The sequence below is a fragment of the Rousettus aegyptiacus genome, unplaced genomic scaffold, assembly GCF_014176215.1.
Source record: "Rousettus aegyptiacus isolate mRouAeg1 unplaced genomic scaffold, mRouAeg1.p scaffold_m13_p_7, whole genome shotgun sequence".
Taxonomy (NCBI): Eukaryota; Metazoa; Chordata; class Mammalia; order Chiroptera; family Pteropodidae; genus Rousettus; species Rousettus aegyptiacus.
In genome coordinates, this window is record NW_023416310.1 from 57470380 (window position 1) to 57490452 (window position 20073).

General features: G+C 34.3%; 1 protein-coding gene across 4 annotated transcripts in view; it reads right to left on the reverse strand.

Annotated features, from left to right (window-relative positions):
• The window catches only part of LOC107505996 (charged multivesicular body protein 3), a 93838-nt gene that overhangs the window by 17983 nt on the left and 55782 nt on the right, over positions 1-20073 (reverse strand). For all 4 annotated transcript variants that reach the window (XM_036224108.1, XM_036224105.1, XM_036224106.1 and 1 more), the window contains 2 exons: positions 19250-19310; positions 7062-7241 (listed from right to left, as the gene is read on the reverse strand). In XM_036224108.1, the coding sequence (XP_036080001.1) occupies positions 7062-7241; positions 19250-19310 (241 nt within the window). The remainder of the gene's footprint in view (positions 1-7061; positions 7242-19249; positions 19311-20073) is intronic.

A 20073-nucleotide genomic window follows, 5' to 3' on the forward strand; every position in this document is an offset into this window, starting at 1 on the left:
TTAAGGAGGGGTGGGAATGAGAGGGAAGTAGGTGTGGCTAAAAAATGGCAATGTGAGGGATCCTTGTAGCAATGAGAATGTTTTGTAGCTTACCTGTTATCAATGCCAATATCCTGGTTGTGATATTGTACTAAAATTCTGCAAGATGTTACTACTGGGAGAAAATGGATAAAGGGTACACAGAATCTCTCTGTATTATTTCTTACAACAGTAAGTATGTGAATCTATAATTATCTCAAAATAAAAACCTTAATTTGAAAAATCTTAGAAAAGAGTATATAAAAATGTTATATTCCCATGCCTGCTAGAAAGAAGATATTATATACATAAAAATACAACTTCCGCTAAGAAATATTATTTCATAATAACAATAACCGAAGATGGAAACAAAGTAGCTAAATACAGACTTGGATTCATAATCAATAGATACAAAGATCAATGGAAATATTTTGAAAAGAATCTGACACCAACACGAAAGCAACAAAAACACAAAGCTCTCTACCTATCACAGGTTCTTGGAATATTTTAAATTAAAAACCAGAAAAGTGTTAGGGTGGAAAATTTTCAAATGGCCAACTTCTGCTTCCATTGTTTAACGTTAAACAGGGTGTAGTTCTAGGAGATATTCTGTGCAAAGATATGCTAATGTTAAGGGTGTCGTTATCTTGTGTTAAGATATGTTAATGACCAGCCTCTGCTTCTGTAAACCTGCTCGCTTGCTGGAGGGGGTTTTAGGGCTTTTTAAGCTAGCCCTTCTGGAGGCTCGGGGGCTGATTCTCTCTCTAGTGGGGAGAGTCAGTCCCCGGCCAGCTAATAAAGGCTCATAATTAATCTCAATCGGCTCCGTGGGTCTTAAATTTGATAGCACCATAACAAAAGGAAGTTAAAATAAATGTTGAAAGTGGCATCAACAGCAAAATGCAACTCCTTGGTAGTAAGGGCCCAGGCAAGCAATGCACTTGCAAAGTAGACTGACTGCTTTTTAAAAGCCAACTTAAACATGGCAATTACAAACAGAACGAATAAAATTATAAGGAATATGTAATCTTACAATGACATTTCACAATATCAAGTGAAAGCTCAGAAGAAAAGTGGTATTAAAAACATTCACACCTCAAAAGTAAATATTTTTGAAGAGAACAGGATACTTCTTCCTTAAAACAATGTTTAAAAAAATTGAAAGATACATGATATACAAGAAAATATCTAACATAATAAATAAAAAAGAAAAAAATTAAAAAAGAAGATAGTATAAACACTCTATAATATGGGGAACCCAAACCAAACGGCAAAAAAGCAATGAGTCATCAAAAATACTAGAACCATGCACATTTGGGAAACTTTCAAAATTTGAAGTTGTTTATTTATAATTTACATGCTACAACTTGGAAAAATAATCTGAAGCAGTTTATTAAAAAGACATATATAGCAGGTATAAGAAAATACAAAAGCTCAATAAGGTGAGTTGAATCCATAACTGCAGGTCCAAGTTGCTCAACAATGCTTTGTTGCAGGTGGCTGTTTTATGCAACCACGATGTTTAGCAGCATCCCTGGCTTTGACCTGCTAGATACCAATAGCAGCATGTCACTTTCTTCAGTTCTGACAATCAAAAACATGTCTCCAAACCTGCCAAATGTCCTCTGAAGGACAAAACTGCTGCCTGTTGCGAATCACTGACCTAAGCTAGAAGAGCTACTGCAACTGGGATTAGCTTGCATAACTTTTAGGTTAAAAATTCTAAAAGTTGTGAAAAATGTGTTTTGACTGAATTGGTTTCAATTTTACAAATGTTATATTTCACTTCAAAAATCCATACTTCACAAAGTCACTTTCAAGTACTCCAATTAAAGTATACGGAAACAAAACCAAGAAACAAGGCCAAGGAAGGAAATCCCAATGGGTACTGCGGAAGGGGTACTGGCCTAGCCTGGCCCTCCCTTTACTGCCTCTGTTGTCCCTTCACACACACACACTCTCTCTGCCCTGACAATCCAAGGCCTTAGAGGTCCTGTTCAGTCCCTGTTGCTAGAACCCCATCATGGCTTGACAAAGTGGACCTGCCCCACCATATCTTTTTTATTGTGACAATGCATGTATAACATAAAATTTACTGTTTTAACCAGTTTTATATGCAAGTTCAGTGACATTAAAAACGTTCACATTGTTGTGCATCCATCTCCGCAACTTTTTCATCTTCCCAAAATGAAATTCGGTACCATTAACTTTTGATTTTCTGTTCCCCTCTCCCTCCAACCCTGGCAACCACCATTCTATTTCCTATCTGTATAAATTTGACTATTTTAGGTACCTCAGAGTAGTGGGTCATATAGTAGCTGTCCTTTTGTGACAGGTATATTTCATTTAGCATAATGCCTTCAAGGGTCATCCATGTTGTAACATGTCAGAATTGTCTTCCTTTTTAAAGCTGAATAATATTCCACTGCGTGTGCATACCACATTTTCTTTATCTATTCATCCTTCAAGGGATGCTTGGGTTGCCTTTACCTTTTGCCAATTGTGAAAACTGCTATGAACATGAATGCACAAATATCTGTTTAAATCCCTGCTTTCAATTTTTTTGAGTACATTCCAAGAAGTAGAATTAATGAATCACATGGTAATTCTATTTCCTGCCCCACCTCTGAACCTCTATCTTAACTTTCTCCCCTCAATCAAAACATAATCATCATTTGTCTTATTCTGTGAGAAGTTGCTGTCAGAAAGCTATCACTTGGAAAGCATCTATAATCATGAAAATGTATTAATAGTTGACAAGGCTTAATATATTACCCCTGTAAGGGACATCTGCATTTTAACAGAGGAGTATCTTAAGGAAAAGGAGTGACTTCATCCAATGGTGGCTTTTCAAAGCAGCAACAGGCTCAGGGGTGGGATGACACATATTCAAAGCAAGACCTCCCTGGAACTCTCAATACACTTTTTCCAGTTTTCCATTTTCTCACTCCCAAATGTAGACACCTCCCTCTTGCCTGTCCCAGGTTCTATCCTATTTTCTGCTGTATTTAATCTGCCAACCAGCAACAGCCTACTATAAACCCTCTCAACAATCCTCTCAGGTGATTCCTCTCCCAGGTGGTGTACTTGGTGCTGGGGAAGCCCCAAACAGAATCTCCTTTCTCTCTTAGGCCTGTTTTTCTCCCTAGGTTTCAAGTGTCTATCAATGACTGCAGTCTTTCCATGTTCAAGTCCCACTTACTCTGCATCCAGAATAGCTCTTCCTAGTGTCCTCTTTTCCACTCTACCCCATTATACTAATCTATTCAGTCCCTGCTCATTACCTCAAAGGTCCCACTGCACTCCATCTAACTGCATCAGTCCATCCCTCCACCTGCAGTCTGTGCTTACAGTGTGCCAAGGCTTTCCACTGCCTGTGGAATGAAATTACAATTCCTCATCTTAACTCTCAAAACTCTGACTCCTAATTACTTTTCTACCTTTACCTCCTACTGCTCCCCGTTAATGCAGTCTTGTCAAACTGAATCAAATGCTGTGGCTGAACACAGCCTGAAATACTTCTCCTGTGCCTTTGAGCACCCTAGTTCCTCTACTGAGATGATTCCACAATTCTCCCCAAAACACTTTTCCTCTGAACGCCCACTGCACTTTATCTGTACCATTGCCATAGCACATCTCAATTTTAAGCTGTCTCTAAGAATTCTTACTTTTAACAGCTATAAAAACTGTCTTCTTCACTGCCCTGCTCATCCTTTCTGGCCATTGTCCTGAGAGCTGGGGTACCTTTGCTCCCGAGTACCCTTGCTCCCAGGTACCCCACTCCCCAGACTTTCCTTCAGTGTTTTGGAATGCAGTTCTTTTTGGCCTCATGATTGTTACACATGCTGGCCCACTGGCTGGAACATCCCCCCAACACATACACTTAATTGCTCATCCTCCTTCAGATTGCATCAGTGCCTAAGAGGAGCCATCCTTGATGCATTTCCCTTTTATAGTCTCCTACTGCTTACCACAGTTTGCATTTGTAAAAATACATTTGATTATTAAATTTATTATTTATTGTTTTTATTTTTATTAAACTTATCTAATTATTTGCTTTTTACCCCATACCTAGAGGGCAATGACTATGCCTGTACTGTTCACTATTTTATCTCCAGTGCCCAGCAATGTTATGGTACATAATAGGGACTAAAGGAAATGTATTTTTTAAATGTATTAACATTTTGCTTTTTGTAGCTTAGTCTATTTGCTGAGAAGACTGGAGAAGGTTCTCATGAAGCCTACATTTAATCCAGAATCAATAAGCATTTGAAGGCATGAGGTTAGGTGAGGTCACCCAGAAGGAGGGAGTGAAGATGGAAAGAACAGAGGATCTAGAACAGAAAGCCTTAGAGCATTTAAACATTTAAGGACCATACAGCAGATGTTTTATCTTCAGTTGAGATAAAACCAAAAAATAATATATATTTGAAATAACAATATATTGGATAATAGGCTCTTGACTTATGTGCAGTACAAAAAAGAGGTTTTGTTATGTTTACTACTGAAAGTACATGCTATGGGAGAAGAGAGTTTTTCAGGTAGCTTATTTATCAGCTATAATTGCTTGACAAGATTTTTTGGAATCGGTACACAGGAAGAAAAGAAGAACAGAAAAGAGTGATCAAGTTCGCTAATTCCCACGGAAATGTTAAAATAAGATAACACTTTTCAAAACTAAGTAGGACAATACCAAGGTTGCTCAAAAGATATGGAAAAAGAATCCTCATATGCTGCTGGTGGAAATATAAATTAGGAACACCTCTTTGGACAGCAATATTGCAATTTGAGAACAATTTAAATCCAACTATTCTGCTTCTGAGTATATAACTTTCCTAAATAAACCATTACGCATGGGGAAGAATGTAAAGATATACACCGTAGCACTGTTAGTAATAGCAAAAATTTAAAATAGCCTACATGTCCATCAATGGGGGAAGAGAAAAATATGATATATTCATGTGATGGAATACCATCCAGTAGTTAATATATGTTAGTTATTATATTTCAAAATATATAATAATTAATGAAAAAAGATATAGAACATATGCATAATACCATTTATATAAATTTTAAGATTCATGATACTGGTTTCCTCTGGGGAGGTTTAGAAGAAAGCATATTAAAGGAGCTTCAAGTTTAGTAATCATGTTTTAAATCCTTTATAACATAAAGACTGAGGAAAATATAACAAAATGTCAAAATGTATTGGTTCTGGGTGATAGGCACATAGTATTATCCTGTGTATTTTTATATTTGCAATTGAGGAAAAAAGAGGCTGTGCATACAATGTTTTATTCATAGGAGGAATAAAAGGCAGAATAAGCAATATGTTTTCTGATGCTGATTCAGGAAAGAAATAGTGAAAATTTTTTAAATAAGCTTATCATGGTCATCTGAACATTATCTTTTCAGCATGTTATATAAAAAATAGAGAATAAACATAAAATTTTCAGAGTTGGCTATAAAGAGTAAGAGTATTCACTTGAACTTTCAAAATGACAAATAAGATTAAACTATTTCTTTTTGGTTCTGAACCAAAGGCATATATCTAGGTGGTATATCTAGTATTTAAAGAGCCTAAATATGTTAGGCTTGGTTTGTTCAAAGGCATATATCTAGGTGGTATATCTAGTATTTAAAGAGCCTAAATATGTTACTTTAGGGCTGAAATAACAGAGTTTATAAAAGTTAATATGAGGTACAAACGGTTTGGTTTGTCAGTCTTATTTTTTAACTCTTTCCTAACCCATGATTATTTTCTTTGGTATCTGGAGGCAGAACCTGATGATATATTTATTATTACACATATTTAAAAACCACATCAAAGTATAAAACTAAGTATAAAGAAATACTTTCAACCAAATACAACCAAATGACAGATTAGATACTAATTTGGTACCAGCCTCTAAGGTAAAACATTCAGTCTTCTTCTAACTTTCAAGTGAGACATACTCATCAATGTAGTTATATCATAGGATTGAAAATATTTTTTAGTGAAAAACGTCTCTGTAATTTCTGAGTCCATACTCAGTCTAAAATTCTGACAGTCACTTGCTGCCATTCCCAACAACTATAATTCTGAATTAGAACTTCCTTATTTAATAGAAATAAAGAAAGGAAATAAACCACCTGGATATAAAATTTAACCTATGATCCAAGCTGTCACTGACTTGGAAACAGACACCTGTGAAAGATCACAAACAGTAGTATATTGGACACTGAAAGGAAACTAAATTATATTTATTTTTAGTTTAACATTATGAGTTTTTAAAAAATAAACTGATAGTTCACATGTGGCTGAATACTCACTATACAGTCTGCAGATTTCTAAGATGTGAGGAAGCATTAGGTAGGGAGCCAGAGATAAGGCAAAAAAGGAAGTGTGTGAAAGACAAGGCCAAACTTAGACCATTTAAAAATTTTGCCTAGGGAGGTTCTGGGGCTAGGACAGAACAAACTCTCTTCTTCATCCTTCCTCTAACACAGGGGTCTCTGACCCCTGGGCTGTGGACTGGTACCAGTCTGTGGCCTGTTAGGAACCGGGTCACATAGCAAGAGGGGAGTGGCAGGCTATCGGCGAATCTTCATCTGTATTTGCAGCCACTCCCCAGAGCTAGCATCACTGCCTGAGCACCATCTCAGATGATCAGGCATTAGATTCTCACAGGAGCACCAGTCCCTGGTGCCAAAAAGGTAGGGGACTGCTGCTCTAACACAAAGGACCACACTTCACTCCTATGACTCAACTCTCAGGTCACTATAACACTATTCACGTGAAGAAATATGTTCTAACTTTTAAACAAAGCAGATTTATATGTAGATTTTACCATTACTTCAACAACACTGGCATAAGAAAATAAATAACAATAAAATAATAATGACACTAATATTTTGCATTTTATATAACACCCCAACTAAGTCAATGATAAAAAATAAAACAGGAGCTAAGGCTGTTTGTGCTATTTATGCAAACCAGTATTGATAACAGTAGCAAGAACATCAGCATTAATGAGGTGGCTGTGAAATAATGGCCATCTTACCTAGCTGGTTTTTCATTCCCATGAGTACAGAGTTCATGTGAGCTTTGGATGCATAGAGCTTGCTCACAGCCTTCTTTGATCTGATCACCTCCTTGGCCAGAACCACGCAGACATCCTTCTGACCCTTCTTGGCAGCATCTTTCACAGATCGTTTTACTTTTTCTTCTTCTCTTTGAATATCTAAATTTAAAGCATAACAGAAGACATCAAAATATTAAAGGTAAGCCAGATTTATTGGTACTCAAATCTGTTATCTAAATGTGTCTATTAAATAGAAAAGCAGGAGGATATAAATGAAATTAAAATAATTAATGTGGTGGGTATGTGTCATTTCCAGATACAACATATAAGTAATTTAAGAGTGAAAAGTACATCTTCTTATACTAAGATAAAATTTCAAAACTGCTTTAGTGAGCCCATTCTTTTTCTTTTTCTTTATTTTTAAAGCCTGGTATTCCTAGGTGGTCTCCCATTCAAATACTAACCAGGCCCGATCCTACTTAGCTTCCAAAATCAGACGAGATTGGGCGTGTTCAGAGTGGCATGGCCGCAGACAGAGCCCATTCTAATATTTGTTGATATTAGTACTAAGAAACTTTAAAAAGTCTGTAAATGCATTCCAGAGCTTGCTCTAATAATGAATAAGTAATACTGGCACAATTATGGGAGTACAATCTCTGTAGCCATTAATGATTTATAAAAATCTGCAATAAGGAAAACCTGAACTTATTAAAAGTATCATAAGCATCAACTAGAGGTAAGATATGTTTATATTATGTGTTATGAAGTCAAGATTATTTTTATTGTGGTAAAATACATATAACCATTTTTAAGTACACAGTTCAGTGGTATTAAGTACATTCATACTGCTGTGAACCACCACCACCATCTCCAGAACTCTTTACAGCTTTCAAAACTGAAACTCAAACCCATTAAACAATAACTCCCCACTCCCTCTTCCCAACAGCCCCTGGCGACCACCATTCTACTTTTTGTTTTTATGAATCTGACTACTTTAGATACCTTATATAAGGGGAATTATATAGTATTTGTATGTGTGTGTGTGACTAGCTTATTTCACTTGGCATAATGTCCTCAATGTTCATCCAGCATGTATCGAAATTTCCATCCTTCTTAAGGCTGAATAATATTCCACTGCATGTATATACCTAATTTCGTTTATCTATTCATCCATCAATAAATACCTGCACTGCTTTCAACCTTTAGCTATGGTGAATATGCTGTTATGAACCTGAGTATACAAATATCTCGAGAATCTGCTTTCAAATCTTTTGTGTGTATGGACATATTACCATACACTGAGTGCCTTAAACCACATAAATTTATTTCTCACACTTCTAGAGGCTGGGAAATCAAAGATCAAGGTGCCAACAACCAATTTGGTTCCTTGTGAGAATCCACTTTCTGGTTTGCAAACGGATGGCTTCTTGTTGTATATTTACATGGCCCAGAGAGAGAGAGAGAGATCATCTCTTAGGTCTCTCTACTTGTAAGGCCATTAATCCCATTAATGAGGGCTCGTGACCTAATTACCTCCTAAAGGTCTCCCTTCCGAATACTAAAACATTGGGACTGGGGTTTCAACAAATGAAATTTGGGGACACACAAACATTCAATTCATAACATTGTCTCTACCCCCTCTCCCAATTTATATCCCCACATTAAAAATGCATTCTCTTCATCAAATAGCCCTTCTCTTCAATTTTTTTGAAAAGTCTAAGAATTGATACTAGTTCTTTAAATGTTTGGTAGAAATCAGCAGTAAATACATTGGGCCTACGGCTTTTCTTTGTCAGGAGATTTTTCTTTACCATTAGTATTTATTTAAAATGGAAATATATCAACATTAATTATTAAACTTTGCATGATTTAATGCCACACTCATGTTCATTTTTAAGGATTCATATATTTTACGACACATTTTCTACAAAACAAATTCAAAATTTTTATTTTTATACACAGAAGAGGCAAATGTACCTAACATGTTTTTATTAACCTCTTGAACAAGTTGATATTTTGCTTTTAGAAAAAATATTGAGTCATTTTCAATTTTTTTTAAACTTAATACATCAAATCCAAAATAAGAATACTATACACATAAATATCTTAACACTTTTTAAAAAAATTCAAATCCCCTGAATGAAGAAAGTAATCTTATCAGTTCCCTATTAAAGCAAAAAAATTCACCCTTTGCTCATTAACATGAATCGGTCTTGTAACAAATGACAATGCAAAAATTTTATACAGTTCATATTTGAAAACACATTTTTTGAGTCATTTTATAAAGAAGAATAAAGAGTTGATTTTATAAAGAACTATAAAGGACTAACAGTCCACCTCCTGACATGCAAAAACAGAGAAAAAGCATAATTTAAAATCTAGAAATTCATGTTTATAGACTATAAAAAATGAAAACAATTTTATAACAATGGCCAAGGAAATGGTGAATGAGCAGTTCTAGTTAACATCTTATTATTCAAGAGATTTAAAATTACTCTATACAATGAGTAACACTGCCATCGCTCTTATATAAACCACATAAGTTTGGACTTAGGGATTTTTAAGCAGTAAGTGCAATAGTTCAGAGAGAACTATTGGTCTTGATTTTAAAGAATGAAAAAAGCTATCTGTAAATTATTACTATAATATAAAATAAATCAACATGCAGAGAGCATCACTTGTTTGCTAAGATTGTGTTCTATTTTAACTTTAAAAATTTTTTTTTTTTTGGTGACATTGGTTAACGAAATCTGTCAAGTTTCAGGCACATACACACACACACACACACACACACACACACACACGTGTGTGTGTGTATAGTGTGTTCACCTCCCATAGTTAGACTTCTTTCTATCACCACATATTTGACCCCTTTTACCCCATCTACCTCCCCTCTTCCCTCTCCCCCCTTCCCCTTCCCCTCTGGTAACTACTAGTCTATTGTCCATGTCCATGAGTCTGTTTATTTATCCTGTTCATTTGTTGTTTTTATGTTTATCCCACATGTAAGTGATATCATGAGATTTTCAACTTTTCCTGTCTGGCTCATTTCGCTTAGCATGATTATCTTGAGGTCCATCCATGTTGTCGCAAATGGCAGCATCTCATCTCTTCTTATGGCTAAGTAATATTCCACCGTATATATGTACCACAGCTTCTTTAGCCAATCATCTATTGTAGGACACTTCAGTTGCTTCCACGTCCTGGCCACCGTGAATAATACTGCTATGAACATTGGTGTGCAAATATTTTTTCAGATGAGTTTTCAATTCTTTGGGGTAAATACCAAGCAGAGGGATTGTTGGATCATATAGTAGATCAATTCGTTGTTTTTGAGGAACCTACATACTGTTTTCCATAGTGGCTGTACCCATTTGCAATTCCACTAGCAGTGTAAGAGGGCTCCTTTTTCTGTCAGGAGATTTTTGATTACTGATTCAATCACCAGACTAGCTCAGATTTTCCATTCATGTTTCAATCTTTATAGATTTTGTGTTTCTAGGAATTTACTGTATCTAGGTTATTCAATTCACTGGTATACAATTGTTCATAGCACTCTTTTATAACAGTTTTTATTTCTGTAGAATTGTCAGTAATCAAATATGTTCCCATTTTCATTTGATTTTAGGAATCTGAGAACCATCCCCTGTCCTGCCCTTGGTGGATCTAGCTAAAGGTTTGTCAATTTTGTTGATCTTTCTGAAGAACTTTTGGTTTCTTTGACTTTTCTCCATTGTTTTTCTATTCTCTATTTTATCTCTGCTCTAATATGTATTATTTCCTTTCTACTGCTGCCTTTAGGTTGCTTGCTCTTCTTTTTCTAGTTCTGTAAGTTGTAAAATTAGGTTGTTGATTTGAGAGCTTTCTTTTTTTATTTTTTAAATTTTATTTTCTATTAGTTTCAAGTATATTCTTTCTCTCTTCCAGCTCTCGAACTAGCCATTACATTAATGCTAACTGCATTCTCTATGCTGTACTCGCCATCCCGGTGTCCATCTATCAACTAATTTGTACTTCTTTAACCCTTTATTCCTTTATCCCAGCCTTCCAACCTCCTCCCCTCTTGCCATCACCAGATTGTCCTCTATATCTGTGAATCTGTTTCTGATTAGCTTGTTCTTTTGTTTCTTAGATTCCACATATAATTGGAATTATATAGTATTTATCTTTCTCTATCTGACTTATTTCATTCAGCATAATAACCTCTAGGTCCATCCATGTCATTGTGAATAGTAGAATTTCATTTTTTAATGGCTGGTAATATTCCATTGTATATATGAACCATAACTTCTTTATCCAATCATTTGCTGATGGGCATTTAGGTTGCTTCCATAGGTTGCTACTATAAAATGCCTATACACTTGCTTAATATGACAAAGGAGGCAAGAATATACAATGGGGTAAAGACAGTCTCTTCGATAAATGGCGTTGGGAAAATTGAACAGATACATGAAAAAAAAAAAAAAGAAAGAAACTAGACCACCTTCTGACACCATATACAAGAATAGACTCAAAATTGATTAAAGACTTAAATGTAAGACCCAAAACCATAAAACTTCTAGAAGGAAACATAGGCAATAATTTCTCTGATACTGCTACTAGTAATTTCTTTTCAGACATATCAACTCGGGTAAGGACAAACAGGGGAAAAATAAATAAATGGCACTAGATCAAACTAAAAAGTTTTTGTACAGCAAAGGAAACCATCAACAAAATGAAAGACAACTGACTAAATGGGAGAAGATATTCCACATATATCCAAAGTATATAAAGAACTGATATAACTCAACAATGAAAAAACAAACAATTCAATTAAAAAATGAGCAGAAGACCTGAAGAGATATTTTTCCAAAGAGGAAATGCAGATGGCCAATGGATACACAAAAACATGCTCTAGGTCACTAATCATCAGAGAAATGCAAATTAAAACCACAATGAGATATCACCTTACATCTGTCAGAATGGCTATCAATAAATCAAGGAACAAGTCTTGGCAAGGATGTGGAGAAAAGGGAACCCTCATACACTGTTGATGTGATTCCAAATTGGTACAGCCACTATGGAAAAGCCTGAAGGTTCTGCAAAAAATTAAAAATGGATATGCTTTTTGACTCAGTAATTGTGCTTCTAGGTATTTATTCAAAGGAAACTAAAACAATAATTCATAAAGATCTTTGCATTCCTATGTTCATGGCAGCACAATTTACAATAGCTGAGATCTTTCTTCTTTTTCAATGAGGTTTTACAGCTATAATTTCTACCTGAGCACTGTTTATGTTGCATTCCATAAAATTTGAAATACTGTGTTGTGGTTTTCACTCATCTCTATGTTCAGATTTCCCTTATGATTTCTTTGACTCATTTTTTTTAAAAGAGTGTGTTCTTTCATTTCCACATATTTGTAAAATTTCCAGTGTTCTTTCTGTTACTGATTTCTAAACAATCCTCGTTGTGTCAGAAGACACCTTATGGTCCTGGAGGATGTTCCACGTGCATTTAAGAATAATGTGTACTTTGTTGTTTGGGGTAGAGAATTCTCAATATGTCTATTAGATATGGTTGACTTACGGTGCTGTTAAGAGTCTTCTACTTCCTTATTTAACTTTTATTATATTTACTTTTGAGTGAGTTATTAAAAATCTGCAAACATTGCTGTAGAACTGTTTCTTCCTTAAATGCTATCAATGTTTGCCACATATATTTTGACAATGTTATGAGATGCATGTGTATAACTGGTATCCTCTTCTATCGAAATTATTAATATATAATGTCCTTGATTCTTATAAACCCTTTTTGCTATGAAGATTTACCTTATTATCTTATATTAGTATAGCAACCTCTATTATTTTGGTTACTATTTCCATTCAATATCTTTTTTCATCCTTTCATTTTCTACCTATTTGTATCATTGGATCTAAAGAGTCTCTTCTAAGACTTTAGGCCTTTAAAAAAATGTATTATCTTTTAATTGGATAGTTTAATCCACTTATAGTCATTACTGATAAGGAAGAACTTACTTCTGCTATTCTGTCATTTTTTTTTCTGTAGGCCTTATAGGTTTTTTGCCTTCATATCCTACATTAATGTCTTCTTTTGTGTTCTCTGGTTTCTTTTTTGTAGTGAAAAATTTTCAAGTCTCTTCTCATTTTCTTTTGTATATAATCTATAACTATTTTCTTTGTGGTTGCCATGGGATTGCATGTAATATCCTAGTTATGACACTAATTTGAATTATATGAGCTTAACCTCAATAGCATACAAAAACTTCTATACAACTCTGTCCCCACCCCCATTCATTTTCTAATTTCACAAAAGTACATCTTTATAAACTGTGTGTTCGAAAACATTACCTAATAATTTTTTTAGGTATAAGTCCCCTAAATCATGTGTAAACTAAAAAAAGGAGTTACAAACCAAAGTTAGGACAACGCTAGTTTTTCTAATTGCCCATGTATTTACCTTTAACAGAGATATTTCTTTTTCCATATAGCTTCAAGTTATTGTCTGTTGTCCTTTCATTTCAGGCTGAAAGACACCCTTTAGCATTTCTTGCCAGGCAGGTCTAGTAGTAACAAACTTCCACAATTTTTCTTTATCTAGTAATGTCTTAATATCTACTTCATTTTGCTGGAAAAGGATTCTAAGTTGATAGGTTTCTTCTTTCAGCATTTGAATATATCAAACCACTGCCTTCTAGCCCACAAAATTTCTGATGAGAAATCTGCTAAAAAATCTTATCAAAGATTCCTTGTATGTGATAAATCATTTCTTTCTTGCTGCTTTAAATAGTCTGTCTTTCTATAGTTTGATTAGACTGCCTTGGCATGGGTCTCTTTGAGTTTATCCTACATGGGTGTGGAGCTTCTTGGATGATATTCATGTCCTTCTTGAAATTTGGAAAATTGTCATTATTTCTTGAAATAATCTCTCTGCCCCTTACTCTCTCTACTTTCCTTTTGGGACTCATACGTTGTGTATGCTGGTCTTCTTAAGGGTGTCCTACAGGTCCCTTTGGCTCTGTTCGCTTTGCATTTTTTTCCTTTTGTTCTCAGATCTGATTTTTTTTCAATTGGATTATTTTCAAGTTCATTGATTCTTCTGCGTGCTCAAAACTGCTTTTGAGTAACTACTGTTAAGTTTTTCATTTCAATTATTGTTCTTTTCAGCTGCAAAATTTCTTTCTGGTTTCTTTTCATGTCTATTTTTTTAAATTGATATTTCCATTTTCTCATACACAATTTTCTTGATTTTGTCCACATCTTACTTTACCTCTTTGCACATCTTTAACACAATTGTTTTAAATTCTTTGTTTAGAAAATTTGTCATTTAGTGTTTCTCAGGAAAATTTTCTGTTGAATGTGATACTTTCCTGTTTCATTGTATGCCTTGTGATTTTTTTTTGTTGTTGAAAATGGACATTTGAATCTTATAACATGGTAACTCTGGAAATCAAATTCTCCCACATCCCCAGGGTTTGTTGGTTTTGGATTTTATTGTTGTAGGGTGTCTGTGCTGAGGATCAGCCTGAGGAGTAAACATAAAGTCTTCTCAGGTCTTTTCAGAGTCTGCATCTTTCCCTGGGCATGCGTAGTGAGTGGCCTTCTATATTCTCCTGTATATGTGGTTGCTTTGAATCTTAGTCCTTAATGTTAGAAATGTTAAATGGAGTAGCCCTGTGGAAAACACTATGGTGGTTCCTCAAAATTTAACTACAGTATTACCATTTCACCCAGAAATTACACTTCTGGCTATATACACAAAACAATTTAAAGTAGGGACTCAAAAAGATATTTGTACAATCATATTCATAATAGCATATTCACAGTACCCAAAAGGTGAAAGCTACCCACATGTCCACTGATAGATGAATAAACAAAATGAGGCATATACATACAATGATATATTCTCCAGTCTTAAAAAGAAAATTCTGATACATGCTATGACATGGGTGAATTTTCAAAATTAAAAACAAACAAAAAAACAGACACAAAGGGAAAAATATTGTTCAATTCCACTTATATAAGGTATCTAGAATAGTTAAATCATACATAGAAAGAGAAAGTAGAACAGTGATTACCTGGAAATGTAGTGGAAGGGAAATAGAGAGTTATTATTTAATGGTACAGTATCTCATTATGGGATGAAGGAAAAGTTCTGGAGATAAATCCTGGTGATGGTTACACAGCAGTGTGAATAGATTTAATGTCACTGAGCTGTATACTTAAAAATGGTTAAAATGGTCAATTGTATATATGTATCCTTTACTATAATAATAAATAAAGCAACAGCAAGAATAATATGATCCATTTGTAAACAAGTATTCTGTGTAACTACAAGTACAGACAGATATATGCCTGGAAGGATAAATACCAAAATATTTGTGGTAGTTATCTCTGAGTGGTAGGATTTCAGCATGATTTAAACTTTCTTATTTATATTTTCTGCATCAATATAGCTGGGGGGCAGGGAGGAGGAGAACCCAAGCTAATTACTTTCATCTGAGAGAGACAAAATGAATGATCTAAATTTATTCCAATATTGCCTATCATGAGTGTTCTAAATAACTGACTGAAAGCTAAAAAATGTGAACTATGATGAGTCTTCCAGAACATGACGACTACCTGTAGTTAAAGTTTGCTTTATTGATGTTACTACTATTTTTCACTTTAAACTTTTTATTGAAGTATATCATACTTACAGAAAATTACACAAAACTATAGATCTATAGATTTTCACAAATTAAGTACACCCATGTAACGAGGAGCCTGATTAAGAAAGAAAATATTGTCAACATTTCATAAGGTCGCCTTATGTCCCCTTAGTTCACCATGCCCCCTACAAGGGTAACCAATATCCTGACTTTGTAAGATCATAGGCTGGCAGGTACTCTTTTTGCATTAATGTTTTTAAAAATCCGTTCACCTTGACGGCTAATATAAAACCAAATGAAAGACCTTAAAAGTGTTTCTATCATACTCAGATGAAGTAACATTTAAAGCAATTATATTACCTCAAAGTCTTATTTTATTTAAAGTACTCTTTTTTTTTTTTTTTTTTTAATCACCATGAATGTAGTAAACTCTCTACTGTATGGCAGGTACTGTCCTAAACACTACATACATTCACAAATTTAACCGTCACAGAAATTCTATGAAATTAAAAAATTTTACTATGGATAGGTGACTGACAGCAAATACACAGTGTAAACTCAGTATTGACTCTAAAACCCATAATCTTTTTCTGATACAATTTTAGTTAGTTAACTAATAAATTGTTAAGAATGAGAAATAATAGGGTTTGAAGATCATTTAACAAGAGAGCTGTGGATGAATTTATGAGGTTTCTAAAGACAACACAAATCAATTGTGCTATTACTATCATAAAGTTTACTTCTACATATGTTAAAAGCCCCACATTATTTTTTATTATAGTCAATAGTAAAATATTAACATTTCTAAAGAAATTTTAAAAAGAGAAACAAATGATTTCTAATTCTATACTTATTATTTCCAGCATGCTTCATTCCTCTGGGTAGATCCAAATTTGTATTGGTATGGCTTTCCCTAAGCTTACAACTTCCTTTAACATTTCTTTTACTGTAGATCCACTGGCAATAACTTTTCTTGGCTTTTGTATGAAAATATGTCGATTTCACCTGTACCTTAGAATACTATTTTCATTGGATATAGAATTCTAGGATAATGTGTAGTTTTTCATCATTTAAAGATGTTCTGGTTTGCAATGTTTCTGATAAAAAATTTTTAATCATTCTTATTGTTTTCTGAATTTAATGTCTTTTTTTATTAGACTGTTTTATTCCTTTATTTGTTAACTTTCAGCAATTTATGATATACCTTGTTATGGTTTTCTTTGTGTGATTGTATTTGAAATTTTTTGAATTCCTTTTATCTGTCAGTTTGCAGTTTTCATCAGCTTTCTTTTTACCAGATCCTTTCCTTATGCCTCTCCTAAAACTCGAATTACGACTAGACCACTTGATACTGTTCCACAGCTTCATTTAAAAAATATTTTTTTTCTCTCTGTACTATAGCTTTTCATAGCTGGTATTACTATCTTCAGTTTCACTAATCTTGTTTTCTGCAGTGTCTTAATTTGCTTGTTAAACTCATCCAGTAAAATTTTCATTTTATTTTACTTTATTTCAAATCTCTCTCTCGAAGGTCCATTCTGTTTTTTATCTCCTTATTATGTCATATTTTCCTTTAAATTCTTCAACATATTTATAATAATGGTTTAAAATCCTTGTCTGTTTATTCAATCATCTGTTTCTTTTTATATTGTCTGATTTTTCTCCTGACTTTGGATCACGTGTTCCTGCTTCTGCCTGGTAATTTTCATTGGATGTTGGATACTCTGACTGTTTCATTGTTGGGTGTCTAAATTTTTTTGGCCTTCTTTTAAGAGTATTCAGCTTTATTTTGGCAGGGAGTTAAGTTGCCTGCAATCAGCTTTCAAGACTTGTTTTTAAGCTTTGTTGGTGTGAGCTTATAGCAACCTTTAATCTAGGGCTATTTTATTCTTAATATTAAGGCCTGACCCTCCTAGGGTCTCTAATCAATGTCCCAGATATTCAACAAAGTCTCTTTCCTGTGTGGGAGTGGAACTCTACCTTCTCTCAATTCTTTATTCTCTGGGAATTGTTTTGCTTATAGCTTCTTTGTAGTTGTTCTGAACTCAGTAATTATATCTGCCCAAATTCTTGAAATCTCACTTTTAGTACGAAGAGCTTAGTATTCAGCTAAAGACTCAATAGGACCCCATGCAAACGTTTGGAGCTCTTTCTCTGGGAAATTCCCTTCTCTTTGATACTCTAGACGCCACAAATTCCTGCCACTGCAACCTCCGTGAACCCTGATCTCTGTTTTTTCAACTCAGTGAGACCTCATGCTCTACTTAGAATCCATGTACTATGATCCATAAAGTTTCTCCAGGCAGAAAATCAGGGACATATTAGAGCTCTGTTTCCCTTCTCTTGGTGACTAAAATCCTGCATTGCCAGTTGTCTGTTTGAAAACAAATGTTTCACAGACTTTAGTTTCTTCTTTATTTACAATTGAAGTGCAAGTCCAAAACCATTGCTCCGTCATGGCTAGGAATGGAATTCCCCTCTCCAATTATTTTTTTTAAAGAAGTCACATCAGGATATCTTTATGGTACTAATTTTTCTCCAATCATGAAAGTTAAAAACTATAAAAGCTGTAAACATTATCACCTTGAAAGTCACCTTAATTTTAAGTGGTACTCAATAACTATCTACTTTACTTATATGTTTTTCTCAACTTACAGCCATGCTAAGATAGATAATTGGAATGGTGAAAATGAAATCGCATTCCTTACTTATGCGTGGTTTAATTTTAATTCCATAAAATCAATTCTTTATAAATAGGAAGAGATTTCTTCAGTTCTCTATTTTTAATGACTTAAAACAACACAAATTTATTCTTTTACAATTCTGATGATTAGAAGTCTAAAATCAAGGTGTTAGAAAGGGTGTTTCTTCTGGAGGCTTCATAGAAGAATCCATTTCTGTGTCTTTTTTAGCTTCTAAAGGTCAGCTGCCTTCTTTGGCTCATGGCCTCCATCTTCAAAGCCAACATCTGGTTCCGTGGTCACATCTCCGTATCTCCTTTTCTCTCATTTTTCTTCAACATACTGCCTCTCTTTTTAAAGACCTCTGTGATTACCTTGGGCTCACCCAGATAACCCAGGAGAATGTCTTTACCTTAAGATCTTTAACCACATCTGCAAAGTCCCAATTCACAGATTCTGGAGATTAGGATGTAGACATCTTTGGGAGGCCATTATACTGTCTACCGCAAAGTATGTGAGCACCTGCTTTGTTTCTAACACTAACTTGAGCTCTAGAGAATTAGAGATGAATGGACATGACCTCCTCTCTGCTCCCCCCCTGCCCCTCCCCCAATAGCTTATTCCAGGCCAGAGGAAAGATTTAGTTCTTACAACATACAAAGTTTCTTTGAGTTCATTATGTCTTGTCTCTCTTAATGACTAAAAACCAAAATAATTAGGATAGTTATAAGTAATGTAAGAATCAACTATGGCTTACAATATGTAGATGCAGTTTATGAACTAATACAAAATACACAAAGAGAGTGAGAAACAGGAGACATCGAATGATAATTTACCTCTTATTTGCCTGTCAACAACTCTCATTTCCTTTCTTATCTTCAATGACCATTCGTTGACCTGGGAAAAATTTTACAAAAGAAATTATAAGAGAAGCCAACACTCCTAATTCACCAAATTTTAAAGAATTCTATATTCTACATTCATTGCAGACTTAATGCAGACACACAATAAAGCCATTTTCAAAAAAAAAAAGGCCTTCAAGGCCAGTCGTTTTTTTTCCCACCTATTTAAATCATACTACATAGATTAAAGATAATTATCTGAAGGTAGGCAGTAAAAAGCACTTTATATAAGACCTCAGAGAGAGTTCAGTACCCTGCAGGTACAAAAAGATTTTTCAATAGGTGCATGTACATAGACAGAGTTTAAGGGTATCAGAAGATTTTTGACTTCTACAGATAATTATTTCAAAAACTGCTCTGTCTCTGTCATAAGAAGGTACCTTTCCTTCTCCCCTTTAACAAAAATGCCTTTTCATTTCACAACTAATCTATGTCTCTATTATTAACCATGATATATTTCCCTGACAAGCAAAATCTTTGAAGCACTAAACAAAAAGACAATTGAAAAATACTAGTATAGGTGCTAAGAAAGTAGTGAATGACTAATGATTATCAAATTCTTATGCAAATATAAAGTGTTTTCCAATTTTTCAGTTATCAACTGCTAAAGCACTACGGGCTTTTTGGCATATGACACAGAAGTTCAAAGAATTTCTGAGTGACAAAACTCTATTACCATCTACTTATTTATATTAACAACTTTTCTCAGCACTTGTGTCTAATAAAACATAAAACGGCTTTTATTCTGATTGCAGCGC